Source organism: Cervus elaphus, chromosome 18, assembly GCF_910594005.1.
Source record: "Cervus elaphus chromosome 18, mCerEla1.1, whole genome shotgun sequence".
In the NCBI taxonomy this organism is placed as follows: domain Eukaryota; kingdom Metazoa; phylum Chordata; class Mammalia; order Artiodactyla; family Cervidae; genus Cervus; species Cervus elaphus.
This window is the reverse complement of record NC_057832.1, coordinates 113,247,498-113,267,458: the sequence shown is the minus strand read 5'-3', so window position 1 is coordinate 113,267,458 and position 19,961 is coordinate 113,247,498. Positions and strand designations below refer to the sequence as shown.

The 19,961-nt window shown below is 40.1% G+C and overlaps 1 protein-coding gene across 4 annotated transcripts in view; it reads left to right on the top strand.

Moving 5' to 3' along the window:
- Nucleotides 1-19,961, top strand: part of TPK1 (thiamin pyrophosphokinase 1) — a 358,776-nt gene that overhangs the window by 261,399 nt on the left and 77,416 nt on the right. The window contains exon 9 of one of the 4 annotated variants that reach the window (XM_043871991.1): nucleotides 19,550-19,954. The exons of 2 other annotated variants lie outside the window; for them this stretch is intronic. In XM_043871991.1, the coding sequence (XP_043727926.1) occupies nucleotides 19,550-19,674 (125 nt within the window). In that variant the 3' untranslated portion in view covers nucleotides 19,675-19,954. Of the gene's footprint in view, nucleotides 1-19,549; nucleotides 19,955-19,961 lie in introns of those variants that run through there. One more of the 4 variants, XM_043871992.1, reaches the window with a different exon arrangement.

The window sequence follows — 19,961 nt, the reverse complement described above, 5'->3', positions numbered from 1 at the left end:
TGATGATGTCACTTCCACATTTGTATCTGGAAAAGGTCTTAAAAGGGCTGTACGGACCTGAACTGTTCACTCTGTATCTATAAAGGCTCATGACCATGACCAAATCATTTAAGCAAAAGAAATCAGACCAATATGCTCTTCTAGAAGTCATGCGTTGATTCTAATATTAGTCAACTAAGCTGGAAGGAAATGACATTTTTTAAACAGTTTTATTGAAAAATACTTGATATATAAAATTCACCCATTTAAAATTAAGTGATATTTAGTTTATTTGCAAATATGTGCAACCATGCTTGGTCATGCTCAGTTGTGTCCGACTCTTTCTGACCCCATGGACTGTAGCCCACCAGGCTCCTCTGTCAATGGGATTTTCCAGGCAAGAGTACTGGAGTGGATTGCCAGTACCTACTCCAGGGGATCTTCCCGACCCAGGGATTGAACACACAACTCCTGAGTCTCCTGCATTGGCAGGTAGATTCTTTTACCACTGAACCACCTGGGAAGTCCCAGTATGTGCAACCATTGCCAGTCAAATTACAAACGTATTTGTCACCTCAAAAAGCATGTTCCCTTCAGCTACTAGCCACCATACTCTTCCGCACCCTGCCTTCTCCTCCATCCCTAAGCAACCACCAGTTTACTTTGTCTCTATAGATTTCCCTATCCTAGATTTTCATATGAATAGAATTATACAATGGCCTCTTGTGACTGGCTTCTTTACTTTAGCATGTTCTCAGGGTTCATCCATGTTATAGAATTTACTGGTATTTCTTTCCTTTTATGATCAAATAATATTCCACTATATAATATTAATATATCATATTTATCTGTCCATCCACTAATGGACCTTTGGATTATATCTGCCTTCTGTCTATTATGAAAAATAAACATTCTTCTACAGCTTTCTGTATGGGCACATTTTCATTTCTCATGGGTACACACCTAGTTTGGGGGTTGTGTTGTAACTTTATGTTTAGTCATTGAGGAACTGCTAGACTCTTTTCCAAAGGAGCTGCATTGTTTTAAAGTTCCGCCAGCCTTGTGTGAGAGGTCTGACTTATCCAGATCCTTGCTAGTGCTTATATTTATTTGACTTTTTGACTTGAGCCATCCTGGTGGGTGTGAAGTGGTGTCTTGGTGTGGTTTTGGTTTACATTTCCCTAGTGACTAATGATGTAGAATATATCTTTCAGGTATTCATTGGCTATTTGTATCCCTTCTTTGGAGATCCTTTGGCCCTTCTACAGTTGGGTTGTCTTTTTATTACTAAGTTGTGAGCGTTCTTTATTTATTTTAGACACAAATCATGTAAGATTTACAAATATTTATTTCCCCATTCTGCAGGCTCTCTTTTCGCTGTTTTTAATGGTGTTCTCTGAAGAGCGATCATTTTTCATTTTGATGAAGTCTAATTTATCTGTTTCTTTCTTTTGTCGACTATGCTTTGGTGTCACATCTAGGACTTGGTGTCACATTGCCAAATCCGATGTTATAAAGATTTACCCCTATATTTTAAGAGTTTATAATAGTTTTTTTTAATATGTTTAGGTCTTGGATCCATTTTGCATTAATTTTTGTATATGGTATAAAGTAATGGTTGAGAATTAATTCATTGATTTCTGCAAAGAAGTCAGCTAGGATTCTGATATGGATTATGTTGACTCTAGGTCAGTTTGAGAAGTACAGTTGACCCTGGAAAAACATGGGTTTGAACTGTGTGGATCGATTTATGTGCAGTTTTTTTTTTTTTTTTATAAATATGGTATTACATTTTTGATCCATGGTTGTATCCCTGGATGCAGAATCTTCATGGACTTCAGTGTCTACAGATTTTAGTATCCATAGCAGGTCCTGGAACTAGTTTCCCCCATACACCTGGGGACAACTATAGCTGTATCAACCACGTTCAATTTTCCAACCTGTGGGCATGGGATAGTTTTAATTTGTTTATATCTTCAGTTTCTTTCAGCAAAGCTTTGTAATTTTCATAGTATAAGTTTTGTACTTCTTTTGTTAAATGTGTTCTAAGTATTACATTGTTTTGATGCTGCTGTAAATGGAGCGCTTCCCTGGTGACTCAGACGGTAAAGCGTCTGCCTACAATGCGGGAGACTCGGGTTCGATCCCTGGGTCGGGAAGATCCGCTGGAGAAGGAAATGGCAACCCACCCCAGTATTCTTGCCTGGGAAATCCCATGGACGGAGGAGCCTGGTGGCCTACAGTCCACGGGGTCGCAAAGAGTCGGACACGACTTGTTTTCTTAACTTCATATTTACACTGGTTAATGCAGGTATATGAAATACAATTGATTTTTGTATCAATTGATCTTATATGCTGCAGCCTTGCTGAACATATTTATTAGTTCTAATGTGTTTTAGTGGACTTTTTAGAATTTTCTATTTACAAGATCATGTCATCTATAACTAGAGATAGTTTTACTTCTTTTCTAATCTGGATACCTTTTTTCTCTTGTCAAATTGTCCTGTTAGGACCTCCAGTCAAATATTGAATAGTATTCAGATAGTATTGAAATAGTATTCAGATAGATTTGAGAGTAGCAAATGTAGACACCCTTGTCCTATTCTTGATCATATAAAAAAAGCATTCAGTGTTGGTTTTCCACAAATGTCCTTGATCAGACTGAGGGAAAGCACATTATATTCCTTTGTTGGGTGTTTTTGTTTGTTGTTTTATCTATCATGGAAGGGTATTGGACTTTGCTTTTTCTGGGGTTTTGTTTTGTTTTTTTGGTTCTTGAAATGATCCTGTGATTTAAAAAAAAACTTATTGATATAATAATATATTGCACTACTTGGATTTCAGATATTAAATCCCTGGGAGAAGTTCCACTTGGTCATGATGTATAATTCTTTCTCTGTGTTGTTGAAATCAGTTTCCTAGTGTTTTGTTGAGGACTTTAGCACACTTGTTCCTAAGATACATTGTGTTGTAGGGCTTTTTTCTTGTGAAGTCTCTGATTGGTTTATTATCCAGGTGGTACTGACATCTAAACTTCACAGATGGCACCAGTGGTAAAGAACCCACCTGCCAATGTAGGAGATGCAGGTTCCATCCCCAGGTCAGGTAGATTCCCTGGAGGAGAAAATGGCAACCCACTTCAGTATTCTTGCCTGGAGAATCCTATGGAGAGGGCAGCTTGGCGTGCTATGTTCCATAGAGTCGCAAAGAGTCAGACACAGCTGAAGTGACTTAGCAGGCATGCATGCACACACAGACATCTACTCTTAAGGTCCAAGCATTCAAGAGGAAAGCTCCAGGGAAGTCAACCAAGGCAGCCAGAGTGAAACAGCAGTGAAACAAGTATAGCTGGCATGACGCAGATTTGGGGAGGAGGTAGCAAGAGGAAACTAGTGTGCAGGAGACACTGGATGTGTGTTCTGATCCAGAGATAGGTAGTGCCTTGTACCTTGCCCTCCTTTATTTCTGTGCTTGCCGCTGGAGACTGGGGAGGGAGGAGAAGAGGAGACCTAAGGGCCAGCCTGTATCTAATGATTAAAAAATAGATTTTATTTTCTTGGATTCCAAAATCACTGTGGATGGTGACTGCAGCCACAAAGTTAAAAGACACTTGCTCCTTGGAAAAAAGCTATGACAAACCTAGACAGCATATTAAAACTCAGAGACATCCCTTTGCTGAGAAAAGGCCAGATAATCAAAGCTATGGTTTGTCCAGTAGTCATGTACAGATGTCAGAGTTGGGCGAAAAAGAAGGCCGAGCACTGAAGAATTAAAGCTTTTGATTTGTCATGCTGGAGAAGACTCTTGAGAGTCCCTTGGACAGCAAGGAGATCAAACCAGTCAATCCTAAGGAAATCAGTCCTGAATATTCATTGGAAGGACTGATGCTGAAGCTGAAGCTCCAATACTTTGGCCACCTGATGGGAAGAGCCAACTCATTGGAAAAGACCCTGTGCTCGAAAAGATTGAGGGCAGGAGGAGAAGGGGATGACAGAGGATGAAATGGTTGGATGGCATCATCGACTCAGTGGGCATGAGTCTGAGCAAACTGGGAGATGGTAAAGGACAGGGAAGCCTGGGGTGCTGGAGTCCATGTGGTCACAGAGAATTGCACATGACTTAGTGACTGAACAACAGCAGGGACTGGCCAGGCCTTCTAAGGAGCAAGTGAGGGCCCCTGAATGTTTTAAGTCCAGCCTCCTGGGGAAGGAGTTTCATTTACGTGAAGATTATATCGAATAATCTCTAAGTGTTTTTTAAAAAGCACTTATCTCCACACAGGGATACAGACAACAAGCAGCCTTTCTCCCTTCTGTGTTTAATGAGCTGTCAGTGGTTTTATATCTTCACTGCTTTATGTTATTAATTTAGAAAAGTCATTAATGTTTCCATAGGTCATTTTTATTTATAAGTGGAAAGTGCTAGCTATAAATTCCAGTATTGATTTTTCTCCAATACTAACTTTTCACTAAGGATCTTTCAAACCTCAGAAAATAATAAGTTCTGTCTCAAATTTATGTAAATTTAAATGCATGAAAGATTTATTTTTATAATAGCTATACCTGGAATGTTTATTTTATATGTATAAATAAATTAGATTTTAATTACAGATAAATATTTTGCAAAGGTTTCTCAAGAAAGCTTTACATTTCTATTTGTAGGACAGTATTTGGTAAGACTTAGAGGGTAACGGTATGTACTGAGTTTATTACTCTGGGCTGTTAGGTGATTTTTTTTAATTGGAGTATAGTTGATTTACAGTGTTTTGTTAGTTTCAGATGTGCAGCACAATCAGTTGTACGTATACATGTGTCCACTCTCTTTTAGATTCTGTTCCCACGCAGGTCATTACAGAGTTCTGAGGAGAGTTTCCCATGCTCTATACGAGGTCCTTACGTGTTATCTGTTTTATATATAGTAGTGTGCATATATATCAGTCCCAGTCTCCCAATTTATCCTCCCCTTTTCCTGCCTGGTAACTTGTGACTCAGTTTCTGTTTGTAAATAGGTTCATTTGTGCCATGCTTTTAGATTCCACGTGTAAGCAATATCATATTTATCTTTCTGCCTGACTTACCTCACTCAGTATGGCAGTCTGAGGTCCATTCATGTTGCTACAAAGGGCATTTCATTCTTTTTTATGGCTGAGTAATACTCCGTGTGTGTGTGTGTGTGTGTGTGTGTGTGTGTGTACACACCACATCTTCTTTATCCATTCCTCCACTGATAAACATTTACGTTGCTTCCATGTCTTGGCTATTGTAAACAGTGCTGCACTGAAAACTAAGGTCCAGGTAAATACTTTGGGATTACAGTTTTCTGCAGATATATTCCTAGAAGTGGAATTGCTAGATCATATAATAGCTCTATTTTTTGTGATTTTATATTTTTTACTACATTATGGAAATAGTAGAATATTACATTTTTTATTAATGGAATATATTTTTTAAAAAAATCTGATTTATGTTGATACCACATCTTGATTTTTTAAAATGCACTCTTGATAGTAAATGCCAGCAAATGACAACCTCTATTATATACAGTCTAAAACTGTAGGAATGATATTTCCTTTACTTAGAATTTAGGATAATTACAGTATCATAATGTTGAAAGGCATATAGTTGTTTGTCTAGACTTAACGGTTTTCAAATGAAATAACTAATATCTAAAAGTTATTTCCACAAGTCACATGGTTTCCTCAGGCCAGATCTGGCCTGAAAATCAGTGTCTCTATCCCAACACAAAGTTTTTTCCTTATAGGTTCCTTCAATATTAGCAGTGTAGAAAATGTTGATATTTGATAATAGGTTCAAATAAAGTGAAAGTCGCTCAGTCATGTCCTACTGTTTGAGACCCTATACAGTTCATGGGATTCTCCAGGCCAGAATACTGGAGAGGGTAGCTATTCCCTTCTCCAGGGGATCTTCCCAACCCAGGGATCGAACCCAGGTCTCCCGCATTGCAGGCGGATTCTTTACCAGCTGAGCCACAAAGGAAGCACACATATATAGAGATAGGTAAACTTAAGAATGTAATGTTTGATACATTACATAAAAAAATAGCCATACATAAAATAGCCATTACATAAAAAATATAGCCATATTTGTTAAAATTTTCACAGTGTAAGTTTGTAGCTGTATCAGTTAGATTGCTGCTATAACAAATAACCATAAACTAAGGATCTGAAACAGTACTCTCATTACCTACAGTTATGCAGCTTGAATTCCAGAATGGGTCTTATGTTATTGACAGAGCTGTATTCCTCCCAGCGGCTCTGGTAGAGAATCCTTTTCATACCATCTCAGCCTTCAGAAGCTGCCTACATTTCTTGACTCATGATTCCTTCCTTCACTGTCAAGGCCGTCAGCACAGCATCATCAGATCTCTGACCTCTTTTTCCATTGTCACGTCTCCTGCTCTGACTCAGATTCAAAGCTATTCTTTTTTAAAAATAAAAAATCATGACTATACTGAGACTACCTGGGTGATCCAAGCTAATCCTAGCTCGTGATTTTTAATTTAATCACATATGCAAAGTTCTTCCTGCCATGCAAGCACCTTCTTTATAGATTCCGGGGATTATAATGTGGACATTTTGGGGGTGCCATTATTCAGCCTATCATTTAAGTCTGTAATCAATAATTAATAACTTCTTGGAATAATACCTATTGAATGCAATTATTACACCACTGAATCTTTACAGTTATTCTGAAAACTACTGTATGAAGACTGTTTATATTGTCCTTGAGAAACTGAATCTCTATGTTGTCATTCATCTTGGCCTCAGATAACTTGTGGTAAAGACTCTAGACAAAATAGACACAAAACAAATTGTGTGAACATGATTTATGTGATATCCACAAAGGGTGGGGTGAAGGTCGCAGTTTCCATTCCCTTTGGTTTCTGTTCTCCAAGAAGTGTGGTCAAATTCAGCCCAGTGTATATTCTGATCCCTGGGAGCCGTGAAAGAAATCGGAGTTCACACAGGACCAGAACAAAAGCTCTGGTCAGCTGGGGGTTGTTACCAGGTTTTTATTCGAAATATTCCTCCTTTCTATACTTTTGTGATCGCTTCTCTTGCTTAGCCTTTGAGGCTGCACATTGATGTGTGGTTAAGATGGTGAAAAGCAAAAGGCAGAAAATTTGACTCCCTTATATTACTTTCTTAGTCACATTTTGTTAGAATCTCAGGACTCTACAGGTCTTTATGGATCGATCAACCACCTTTGTATCATTAATTTGCTGAGCACATACATACCAACAAACTACTGGTTGACTACTTACCTGTATTGCTTTTATTCCTGCTCCTTCCACACGCACAAACACCAGTGCTACATGCGTATACTTGTATTACAATATGATGAAACTTTGGGTTTTCTTATTATATACATATATTTGGTCAGTCTGGGGTTATAGAGCACAAAACTGGAACTTTTTATATTTTCATAAGTTCTGTATATTAACACTGAAGAATCATTGCACAAAGCGACAGTCACGGGAAACTTGAGGGACCCAGCTTTTATGAAAAAGGCAAAGTCAGGTGAGAGGGAGCTTAATAACAGTAGATGTTATTCCTTGGGGGGAGGGGGTGGGGAGTACAAAGAGGAACAAGATTTTTCTTAGACTGCAGTATTCTGAAAGATTTTCAAACATTCTCCATGCATGCTAAGTTGCTTTAGTCGTGTCTGACTCTTTGCAATCCCATGGACAGGCTCCTTTGTCCATGGGGGTTCTCCAAGCAAGAATACTGCAGTGGGTTGCCATGCCCTTCTCCAGGGGATCTTCCCGGCCCAGGGATCAAACCCAGGTCTCTTACGTCTCTTGCATTGGCAGGCTTTTTACCACTAGCACCACCTTGGAAGCAGATACGACATTTTCAGACGTATAAAACTAATGGCAAATGGCCTACAACAAATTTGTATTAAATACTATATGTTTTGTTAATACTGTATATTAATTAACTCAGCTCCAATTCTATTTTCTGTGTTAATAGGATTTGAACCAGATATGAATGACTTTTCCTAAGTCCTTACCCTTCTGTGATTCTGCCTGAGAACACATGGAACCAACAATAATTTACTCTATGCTATAATCATCCTGTTTTGTTTTTAGAAAACTCCCAACAACCTGACAACACACATTTGTTATGGTTGCTCCTCGGCATTTAAATATGAAAACAATTAACGTGCATTTGTAGGGAATATGACAAATGGGAATTTGTGAGCAGACCAATTTTTCATTGACCTGCATTCAAGAACACTATTATAACTCAGGCTTGCCTCCCAAGTTGTTTAAATGAGTTGATTTCCTAGTATTTATGTGGGCAGGTTGACAGATGAGAATGACTCTGGTGTAAGCTCAAGGGTCCCTTTCTATTTCCCCTCCTCCAGGTTTCACTTTTGTGCTGATTCAGATGTGAGCTCTGTGCATTCAACCATCTAGCTAATATACTGAGACAAGAAAGCAATAACTTTTGCTCATTACGTGAATTGTAGAGAAAGAAGCAAGGGTTCAGGTGAATAAACTTTTACTACGGGAACAGCTCACTGGGCAGAATTTTCAGCAGGGTTGAAATAATCATACTTTGTGTCTTAAATATACTTTCTCCTACTTTTGTCTTTTCTACACTCATTCTCACCCAGGTATACCATCAGCTTGTAGATTACTGCAGGTTAAATACTCTCCTCATTTTATAGGTGAGGAAGCAGACAGAGGCTGTTAAATGAATTGTCCAGGTTCATGGTTTCTGATGTAGTCCTCCATGCACAGAAAGTGGAGCCATCCCTGGTCACTTACATATCTATTTAAAGTTTTGGACTTAGTGAAATACCCTACCCCAACATCCTTTTTCTAAATGAAAGTAGAATTTCCCTGCAAATTGGGCAGTTTCAAAGACAAAGAAGACAGAGAATTAACACCTAAGCATTTAATGTCATGATGTGAGCCCTACTTAAGGCATTCCTTTCCACTCCGTGAGCCATAAATCAGAACCCATGCATAACTGAAGAGTGTAATTTAAGTGTAATGTATGCTCGCTGTGATGTCTGATTTCTGGGGTGATTATAAACTAAATATTGCCATTCATCCTGGATTTCAAAGTGTGTGTGATAAGGAGTCAAGGGGAAAAAAAGACATATTTAACATTCACAAAGGAGGATAAATAGTTAAAGCAGGATTTTTGATGAAAAGGCCTGGTTGCAGAGTTTTAGGTGCAGGCAGGTTTCTCAGCAGTGAGCTGTCACTATGGCCTGTGGATTGCTTGGAGGCCAAATTGTGACAAAGCTGAAAATACTGAGAGGACACTAGCACTTCCCAGGCGGCACCAGTGGTAAAGAACTACCTGCCGATGCAGGAGACATAAGAGACATGGTTCGATCCCTGGGTCGGGAAGATCCCGTGGAGAAGGGCATGGCAACCCTCTGCAGGATTCTTGCCTGGAGAATCCCATGGAAAGAGGAGCCTGGCGGGCTACGGTCCATAGGGCTACAAAGCGTTGGACACTACTGAAGCAACTTAGCATGCAGACTTAAATTAATAGAAGGGAAGGTCAGTTGGGGGAAGTGCCCAAATCAGACTTGAGACAGAAACATCTACATGAAAGAGCTTGGAAATATGTCTGTGGACCCCAAATAAAGTTTGTAGTGAAGAAGTATGTGCATAATGTGGTTTTGCCGTCAGTTCAGTTCAGTTCAGTTCAGTGTCTGACTCTTTGTGACCCCATGAACTGCAGCACGCCAGGCCTCCCTGTCCATCACCAACTCCCGAGTTCACCCAAACTCATGTCCATCAAGTCAGTGATGCCATCCAACCATCTCATCCTCTGTCGTCCCCTTCTCCTCCTGCCCTCAGTCTTTCCCAGCATCAGGTAGTGCTAGGGAAGCTCCAGGTACAGATTACACACAGAGAAAGTAAGTTCTCAGGCTAAAGAGGTGCATTTGGAAACTAGCAAGAGAGGGTAGATTTCTTCTGGCTTGGAGATTCTAAAACAGCCACAGAAGGAAACAAATCAATTCTTTAAACCTGTTGACAAAGTAACTCTCTGGAGATGATTGTATAACATCTAACTTACATGTTATAACTTCTCTCTGTGTAATTTGTACCTGAATTTCCCTTGAAATGTAGCGGAAAACATTTATGCAGGTGTTTACTTCACTTAATGTGCGGGAAAGAGGACAGTGGGGTTCAAGCTCTGACTCTGAAATGAATGAATTATATGGCACAGGGATGTCACATGGATCTTTCATCAATAGACAGTTGCTAGATGATGTCAGAGGTTTTCTTCAGTATGGAACCGTGGCTGCTGAAAGTCAAAGTCGCTCAGTCATGTCCAATTCTTTGCGACCCCATGGACTATACAGTCCATGGAATTCTTCAGGCCAGAATACTGGAGTGGGTTGCCCTTCCCTTCTCCAGGGGATCTTCCCAACCCAGGGATCGAACCCAGGCCTCCTGCATTGCAGGCAAATTCTTTACCAGCTGAGCTACCAGGGAAGCCCCCAGAGAAGCCCCAGAGAAATAAGCGGGTCCAGATCATATATGTCAGGAGCTTAATTTTTCACAGAGACAACTCTCTCCTCCTTAATTCCCTATGAGGTGGCAATTAAAGTCCTCATGAGAAGCAGCAAGAGGACCAGACTCAGGAGGTTTGGTTGGGAAGCTGCGTCAGGTCTCATGTGCGTCCCCTCGTCTCATAGATGGCATGTGATGTGGTTCACCGTATGGCCGTGGCTGAACATCGCAACGGCGGACGTCCTGTGTCCTCATTTCAGTTTGATCATCTCCTGCTGAAAGTTCTCACTCTTCAAAAGTTCATAAGTGAGGCTAGAAGTGGGAGATGGTGATGATTAGTGTTCCTCATTTACTCTGAGCCAGAGTGGACACTCTGGCTGCAGCAATACAACACCTTCTGATCATGATTTATTAGCAGTCTTGTGGTCTCCGGGCAGCCCAGTGCCAGCATCACACTTTGGCTGCCTCTCAACTTATTTGCAAGGTTTTACTTTGGAGAAATCGCACCGGCCTTTTTCACTCATCTGTTTTCTAGACTACATTTAATTGCAAATTAACAGCTTGTCTCTCAGCTTTTCCTAAATCTGGCTTTGTGTGTGTGTGTGTGTGTGTGTGTGTCTTAGGAACATACTTACCGAAGCAAGAAGGCTTTCTGATTTTACTGGCTACAACTGATAACCTACTTTTATTTTTAGCCATCAGAAAAAAAAAATTATTTATTTGCAGTATATTAGTGTTAAGTCTGCCAGGAGAGAGAAACAATTTGGGCAATTTAAAGCTGACATATAATTAAGAAAAATACAAATTCAAACCTGGGGTGTTTTCAGTTGACCTGAGTCTTACCAAAGGCTGATATTCTCTAGATAAAGTTTTATTTCCTATACCTTGCATGGTGCATGCTAATTACCAGGTGAATTAAACAAATAAGGCTCCCCCCCTTTTAGAGTGGGCTTCCCTGGTTTCAGACAGTAAAGAATCCACCTGCAATACAGGAGACCTGGGTTCGATCCCTGGGTTGGGAAGATCCCCTGGAGGAGGGCATGGCAACCCACTTCTGCATTCTTGCCTGGACAATCCCTATGGACAGAGGAGGCTGGTGGGCTACAGTCTGTGGGGTCACAAAGAGTCGGACATGATTGAGACTAAGCACGCCGCTCACCCCTTCTAGAAGGACATTTCTGAGGAGGGTGGGTCCCAGGCTTGCACTTGGTGGACGAGGTGAACAGAGGCAGAGAAGCCGGTCTCCTGTTCATCCCGACCCTCTGCCGCCATAGTTAAGGCGTGCACATGAGCATCGCTCTCACCGGCCGTGAGGATTCATTCTCTTCCCTTAAAATGTGTGACTTTGAGCTAAATGAGCTCAGTCTTTTCCAGATCCAGCATCGTCTTTCTACTTTATTCTCAGTAGCAGAATTGGACTGTTTTGTACCTGTGATGCCTGTGAAAAGCATCTGAGGTCCAACATACATGGCATTTCCCCCCTTAAAACATGCCTCCCACCCCCAGTATTTTCAGAGTTTGATCTCCTTTGAATGTCTTCCTCTCTGCTACCCCCTACTAAAATCGTAACTCATCTTCAAGGGCCCATTTCAAATCACATTCTTCATGAAGCTTTCCTCACTAAATGTGATTTCTCTTTATTCCCATTGAATTCCTAAAGTGGGCTTTACATATCTTCACTCTATGTACCTGTTAGTGTCATTCTTTGTGCAGACTTTATATTGCTTTTATTAGAATGCATTTTCCTCAAGGATTTGGTGCTATCGTCTTTGTTTCCTCCTAGTCCTCTGGGATAGAACCTTGCATGTTTTGTGTAATTAGCAAGCTTGGTTAAATGTGCAGTGCATCTACCCACATGAATTCTGTAATGGGACCCAGAGTCAACTGCATTATAGTAAAAGATAGTGAAGCAAGAGTTCTTTATTGTAACTCTTTAAAACAATTAGAATAATGAAGGGTAAATTCAAGTTTAGGGGGCAAAATAGTTGTAAGTCAGAGGGGACAGTAAGCAAGACAGGAAGAGGCACAGATGATACTGTTTACCCAATGAGTAGGATCATATGCAAAAGGGAATTTAACTGAGTGTATTTCACCGTGGAAATATTTGGATCACTCTTGAAAGTATAGAAAAGTAGTAGCATAGTACAGGCAGGGCCAGGCTTCTGTTTTTCAAGGTGGTTAAAGAAGAGTTAATGCATGTTGAGAGCCTGGTGGCAGCAGAGATACTAAGCTTTCTAAAAGCTGATCAGTGATTCAAGGAATAACATAGATCTGGAGTTTTGTTATCAAGGAAAGAAGTCCTTATGTGCAGTGTAGAAAGAAGAAGTCCTTAGGTCCGATGCAGAAAGAAGTCTGTTCACGTTGAGAGTCAAAAGGAGGCAAGCGACTCCAGAGACCCAGAGAGATGGGCAGATGGTGGGTGAAGCGTGGGGAGGACCTTCCCTGAAGAGATAGGAGGCAATGGGAGGCTTTAAAGAGACCATGCTTACTTTGAAACTAGAGATGAGAAATGTTGAATTAGGGCTTAAGGTCATGATGCTTATGGATGAAGGCACTTATTGATCATAGGTGACGTGAATCTTTATCAGTAAGTCAGCCACAGCATCGGTAGATAAGGCACTGGGTAAAGTCAACATTTAGAATGTTTAAAAATAGCTGTCAAGGAGAGTGATAAACTTTTGAATAAACTTTAGACCACAGCAAGGACTAATTATTGAACATAAATGAGTTTTCCATTCTTTATTTCTCCCTAGAAGTCTTCTAGTGGGGAATGTGGACAGAGTGCGTTGGGGCGACTGATCACAGAGTGTGACCTGGGGCAGCAATTCTTGAGGACCATGTGGTCTCCATCAGTTCTAAATTATGCCACAAGTAATCTGTAACTCTTACAAGTACTAATGATTTTGGTTGATTTTTTAAATTCATTAAAGAATGTTAAAGGTCACTTTTAAAATACTGTCTCTCACTGGCAGCTCAGTAGACTTCTTTGGACTGAAATATACCCTGTGGATTGGAGTCAGGGGTGTGGAAATTGTATGTCCCTTCAACCTCACCTACTGGCGCTTCACGGTATACGCAGTATTGTTACTGATTTACCTCTAATTGTTGTGGCAATCACACATTATTTAGAGTTTTGTAGCTGAAATGGATAGTTAACTGTGTTTTCAGTTTAACTTTATCCTGAATACAATTTTAGTAAAGAAGGTAGGAATAGACGGAGAAAATGAGAGTAGTACATTGGTAACTTTATTGCCCTTGCTCCTAAACTGAGAGTTCAGTGGCGGGTGGGTAGAGATAAGGAGGTTACTTTGCATGTCTGTCAATAAAGCCAAACAACTTGATGACAGATTGTTACCTGAACGTCAACAGATTCATTTTGCTCTCTTTATTTCTCATTAAGAAAATGCCCCACCTTTGTTTAGTCTGGTCTTGAGCACTTTGTCTCTATCAAGTGTCCCTAAATGATCTGATCAAGCCAGTAGCTGTAAATGCATCTACATGTCACTGCTTCTCTTAATGTATAGCTCCACTCCTGACCTCTCTGACTATTCTTCACTCTCCCTGGGATCCCAGGAACATAAGCTGCCCTAGGATGTATAAACTTCATCTGTTTTGTTTGAAAACTTGTCTCTCCTGCCCACAGGAGTGCCAGGTGCAGAACTTGATGTTGACTAAATCTTTGCTGCATGAATGCCTAAGAGCCTTGTCTAAGCTCACATGGCTGCGACAAAAATACTTGCACTTTGCCCCGCCCCCCCCCCCCCGCCCCCCATTTTGTTTCTCACGGCAGAAGACCAGCACATACACATACATAACTGTGCGATCCAAGCTGGACTTCCTCTCTCCACATCTCCTCTTCTATGCTTCAAGTTCAGGCCATCTTATCTCCCCTGGACTCTGTCCTGGGTTCCTCCTCTGTCACCTCATTAACTCATCCTTCACAGAGCAACCACAGCCATCATTTTAAAGCCAAAGCAAAACTGTCTCCCCCTCCTGGAACCCTTTTAATGACTTTCCCCTCATATTTAGAGTAAAAAGCCACACTCCTGGCCATGCTGAGGTCCTGCTCCAGGATCTGGCCTCTCTGTCTGCAGCCACTGGCCCCTCTTGGCCTGGCTCTGGTCACACTGCCCTCTTGGTTCCCGCCATAGACTTTTGTACTTGCTTTTCCCTCTGCCCAGAATACCCTTCTTCCTACCTTCCAGTGGATCTTCCACATTGTATCCATTCTAGGATACATCTCAGCTAAGACGTTACTTCTTCCAGAAGACTGTTTCCAGTAAGCAGATCTGAATGAGAACCCACACCCTCCCATCCCAACAAAGCACATTGCCCTGTTTCATCTTCCTTGCAGTCATCACTTTTTGATATCCTCTCATTAAATTATTTTTTAAAATTGTATTTTATATGGGAGTGTAGTTGGCTAACAATGCTGTGTTAGTTTCAGGTGTCCAGCAGGGTAATTCAGTTACACATACACCTGTATCTATTCTTTCTCAAGTTCTTCTCCCATTTAGGTTATCACAGAATATTGAGGAGAGTTCCTACAGTAGGTCCTTGGTGGTTGTCTATTTTAAATACAGCAGTGTTGCTATCTCTCTTCCCCTCACTGAAAGTTAAGCTTCATGAGAGCAGTGACATCACCTGTCTAGTTCTCTGCTTTATCTTGAGTACTTAGCTGGGTTCCTGCATAGAGTGAGCGCTGAGCAACTAGTTGATGACTGTAAAGTCTCTATGGGATGGGGTCACATGGCAGGTGTCAGAATTAAATCAGGAATGAAGGATTAGCCTCATTAAGCCTGCGAACCTGATGTTCCATCTGCATCATTAAGAGTGAAAGACAAAACTGCAGTTAATTCTCTTAGAAAGAATAAGGGACAGTGGACACTAAAGCAGAGTGGGAGGTTGGGGTGGAGAAGGGCACAGTGAGGTGCCTGGAAGATTATTTTGGACCAAAGCATATAGGAATGTAGAAGCAGCAGCACCAGGATGGAATCAGAGATAATTTTTGAGATGAATCTAAAATTTACCAAGGAAGATATTTCTGTTTAAAACAGTCCGACTAGCCAAGGTGTGCTTTGAGAGATCCAGAAAAACAAGTCTTAAAGGAACCCTGTTTATCACTGTGATGCACTTCTGCTGTGTCCAAAGTCCAGAAATCCTCCACTTCTGTGGAGTCCATCATTGGACAGTAGGCTGTCAATCCATGGGAAAACCAAATCCTCCATATTCTTGGGTTTGTTGTTGCCAAAGTCATTCATAGCTCAAGGCCAGCACCCAAGAGTGGGCCACTTATTGATGCTCTGAACTCCACAGCTTCCGTTTCCTAAATCCCACCTTACTTTCTAGACTCATTCAAAGCAACCATTGCCTTTTGAAGATGTATGCCTCCAACCAGAAATCTTTCATTTCTCTGAGTCTTCAAAGCATTTGGGAGTGTGTCTTGAAGGCATTCCAGCCTTGGATTATAAGATTTGTATAACTGTCTTAGGTTCCTTACCCTAACTCGATCAGAGATAAAGACGGAATCTGGGTCCTAATCATTCCTATATGCTCTGAAACAGTCACATGCCTTAGACATTTATGAATCAGTGTAAAACTTGGAAGAAATTCTGCCATTTACTGGGTGTGTGATCTTGTGATTTACTTCTCTAAGACTGCATTTTCTTATCTCTAAAACAGAATTAATGACAGAGAAAATAATAACTACGTCATAGGACTGTCAAAAGAATTAAATGAAGTAGTTTGTATATAGTGATTGACACAGAATGTAATAAGTAGTGGATGTTAATGGTGATGGATTTTATGGATACCCCAATGCCAGTCCCAAGAGACCCCAAGAATAGCCCATCTTAAGTGACTCTTTGATTTGAATATTGATGACATTCTAAAATATTGACTGTCATAGAGTCAATAGTATTGTACCAAAAATATAACTGTGAATATGGGTCTATAGCCTTAATTAAGGAAAAGTTAACTGTGGGAAATCACTTCTGAGTCTTATAAATAGGAAATTGGATTTCCTGATGGGTAATTTAAAATACCTTGGGAGCATAAATACACCTGGAGCACTGAAGCTATAAGTTGGTGACTCAGAGAACAAGGGCACAGAATTCTGAAATAAGCAACAGCAAATGGCCACTTAAGCTCTCAAAGAGCAAATTGCAGAAAATAAATTAATTCATTTAAATATGCATGAATCTCCTCTAAGTGAGGGAATATGCTGAAATGGTGCTGAATGATTTCCTTTGTTATGTGTGTTCTGAAGTATTCACAATGCCCTGCTTTGTGCCTTATACCTTTGATAAGAACAGATCCCAGAATCTTTTGCTTTATTAAATTGTTTTTAAAGTAATTCAGATTATGAAAGAGCAAATTCCAGTGAAAGTACAGATTGGTTTCATTGATTTGGAAAACTGGATCGCAAGTTTATCCAAGGAGAGATGGACCCCGGAGGAAATGAAAAGTGATTCTGATTAAACTGTTCCTCAAAGGGGCTGACATAATTTTTGCAGAAACTTCTTAAAAGTTTGAAACTTACCAACCTTTCTCCTAAAATATGTGCTAAGATTTTATCAACCTCTCTGCTACTGTGTGGCATGGCAATTTAAGTTCTAAGAATCAATATACTCAATTGTAGATTATAGGGTAGATTTAGAATATTTATCAGAATCATTCCTCAGTTATTTCCAGCTCTCATCAGAGGTTTTCATTTTCATCATGGGAAGCACAGACACGAAAATCCCAGTATTTTATGTCCTTGCCTGTTTAGAAACAAATTTTACGGTTGTATCACTGAATTCATAAAGGGAGAAGTGCCAGAAAGAGGAGGCAGAGATATCAAAAGCAGAAGTAAACTGTCGACCAAAGGCCTCTAATGTTTGAGAATGTGTTCTATCTGATCTTTTCAAGGAGAGGGATTTAAGGAAATTACTATTTGCCGTGCACACACTGGTTGTCAGGGTAGCTTTCTTGTGTGGCAGTGGTTCATTTTTGATGCCAAAGCAGTGAAGGAGAGCTTGGCAGCTGAGTTGGAGCTGGAACTGAGGAGACTGACTACAGAATGGATGAAGGTTAGAAAAGGATTTGGCAGCCCTGCCTGAGAACAAAAATAATCAAAAGAATTACCAAGAACCGTAAAACCAGGAGAGTAGGAATATGAAGTACGGCAGCCTGTTGTTTTTTTTTTTTGAACATGGAAAAATATTAAATGTATTCTAAATCTGTTAGGATGTCCATGTTTTTCTGCGAGTTTCTGTTGTTATAGTAATTTCCATTTTGCCCTGGGGCTATGGATAGGATCAAGTCAGAGACTTTGTTATTGTTTATTTTTTAAGTGTGGAAAAAGGCATACTTCTTCACACAGGATTTAAATATTTTGTAACTTATGAATAAGTGCATATTTCTTTCAACTATATTTCCTATAGTTGAATATTTCCTTTGATGCCTGAGGCTCATTATTTGTATGCTAATTTGTTCTCTTGGAAAGCTATGATACATTACATTTGCAAATAATCTTTGAAATCTTTTGGAGCAACTGTGAAAAGAAACAATGCATTTCAGGACTATGGTGCGGCTTGTGTAAGAGTTTGTCACGAGAGGTCAGGAAGTATTTTATGTAGCTGAAGTGTGCACAGAGGTGGAGGAAAGTTGAAAGTTGAGGTTGGTAATTTAAATGGGCTCAGATTCTGTGTTAGGAGAGGAAATCTGTATTTTACTCTGTAGGCAATGAGGGAAGGTTTTATTTTGTTTTTAAAAAATTTTTATTGAATATAGTTGACTTACAGCGTTATGTTTCTGCTGTGCAGCAAAGTTAATATATATATATTAACTAATGTTGATATACCTTTTAATAGTCTTTGCCCATGTAGGTCATTACAGAGTATTGAGTAGAGTTTGCTGTGCTATATAGTAGGTCCTTATCTGTTATCTATTTACAGATGAAAATGAAAGTGAAAGTCGCTCAGTCATGTCTGACTCTTTGGGACCCCATGGACTATACATACAGTCCATGGAATTCTCCAGGCCAGAATACTGGAGTGGGTAGCCTTTCCCTTCTCCAGAGGATCTTCCCAACACAGGGATCAAACCCAGGTCTCCCACATTGCAGGCGGATTCTTTACCAGCTGCAAGGGAAGCCCAAGAATACTGGAGTGGGTAGCTTATCCCTTCTCCAGAAGATCTTCCCAACCCAGGAATCACACTGGTGTCTCCTGCTTTGCAGGCGGATTCTTTACCAACTGAGCTATGCCCTCGTGGTGTGTGTATGTTAATCCTAATCTTGCAATTTATCCCTCCCCTACCTCTCCACCTTGGCAAGCATAAGTTTGTTTGCTGCATCTGTGACTATTGCTGTTTTGTAAGTAAGTGGGAAAGAATTTAAATAGAGGAGGGAAATGATCCCCTTTGTGTTCAGCAGTGATTTATGGGATCATTTTATGGATTGGATTAAAGATACAGTAAATAACTTTAAAAAAAATTCAGACTACTTACAAAGCTAGAGCCTCATGTTAATTATTTCAATAAACAAAAGAAGCATTTTGTCACTCATTCTAATAAGGCAAGATTTTTTGAGTGACTTAAAAAAAAACAACTGATGGCTCTATTAAATATGTTAAAATTGACACTTGAACAGTACAGGTTTGAAATGCCCAGATCCACTTACACACAGATACGTTTTCAACAGTGAATGCTACAAATACTAAACAGTCTGCGGCAGGTTGAGTCCTAGGATGAGCAGAAACCACGGATATGGAGGGCTAACTATAAACGACAGGTGGATGAACCCTCAGGTTGTTCAGGGATCATCTGTACTATCGTTCTCAATATGTATCCTTGACCTTTAAAATTCCAGATTCAACTTCCATGTCCGTTTATGAAAGAGGGAATTCTCTGCTTCAGGGATAGGCTCTGTGAGATCATTTGGTTCTTTACAACAAACAAAAAACTCGAAATGTCGCTTCTCCTTGTGAAACGTGACACTTGTCTGTTTCTGTAATTTATTCTGCGCCATTGTTGTGACTCAGCCAGATAACCTGCCATCCTTTTGTTTAAAACAAAGTGGTGCCATTGAAAGAGCCACATGTCCTGCAGATGAAGTTCCTGAGACATGAGAGAATCATCACAATTTTAGATCCACAACCACACATCCAGTGTACTGTGTGTCTCACCACCCGCTGCTGTTGATAGAAGGATTATCTTGTAGGTAGAACTCAAATATATATATTTTCCTATGTATTTATATATAAGTACTAACTGTTCATTGATGTTTCTTTAAGAGCATATGTCTTACAATAAACGGAAAAGCAGAATCTTTAGGAACTTCCAGTGTGAAATATTGTTTCATCACTACTATATTTCTGGTGATTAGCTTGCTTTTTAAATAGCTCTGTGAAATGTTTGTCTAATCAGTACACTTGAGCCGACATCAGATCTAGAATTCTTAATTCTGAGCTGAAACAGTTGGAGACCAA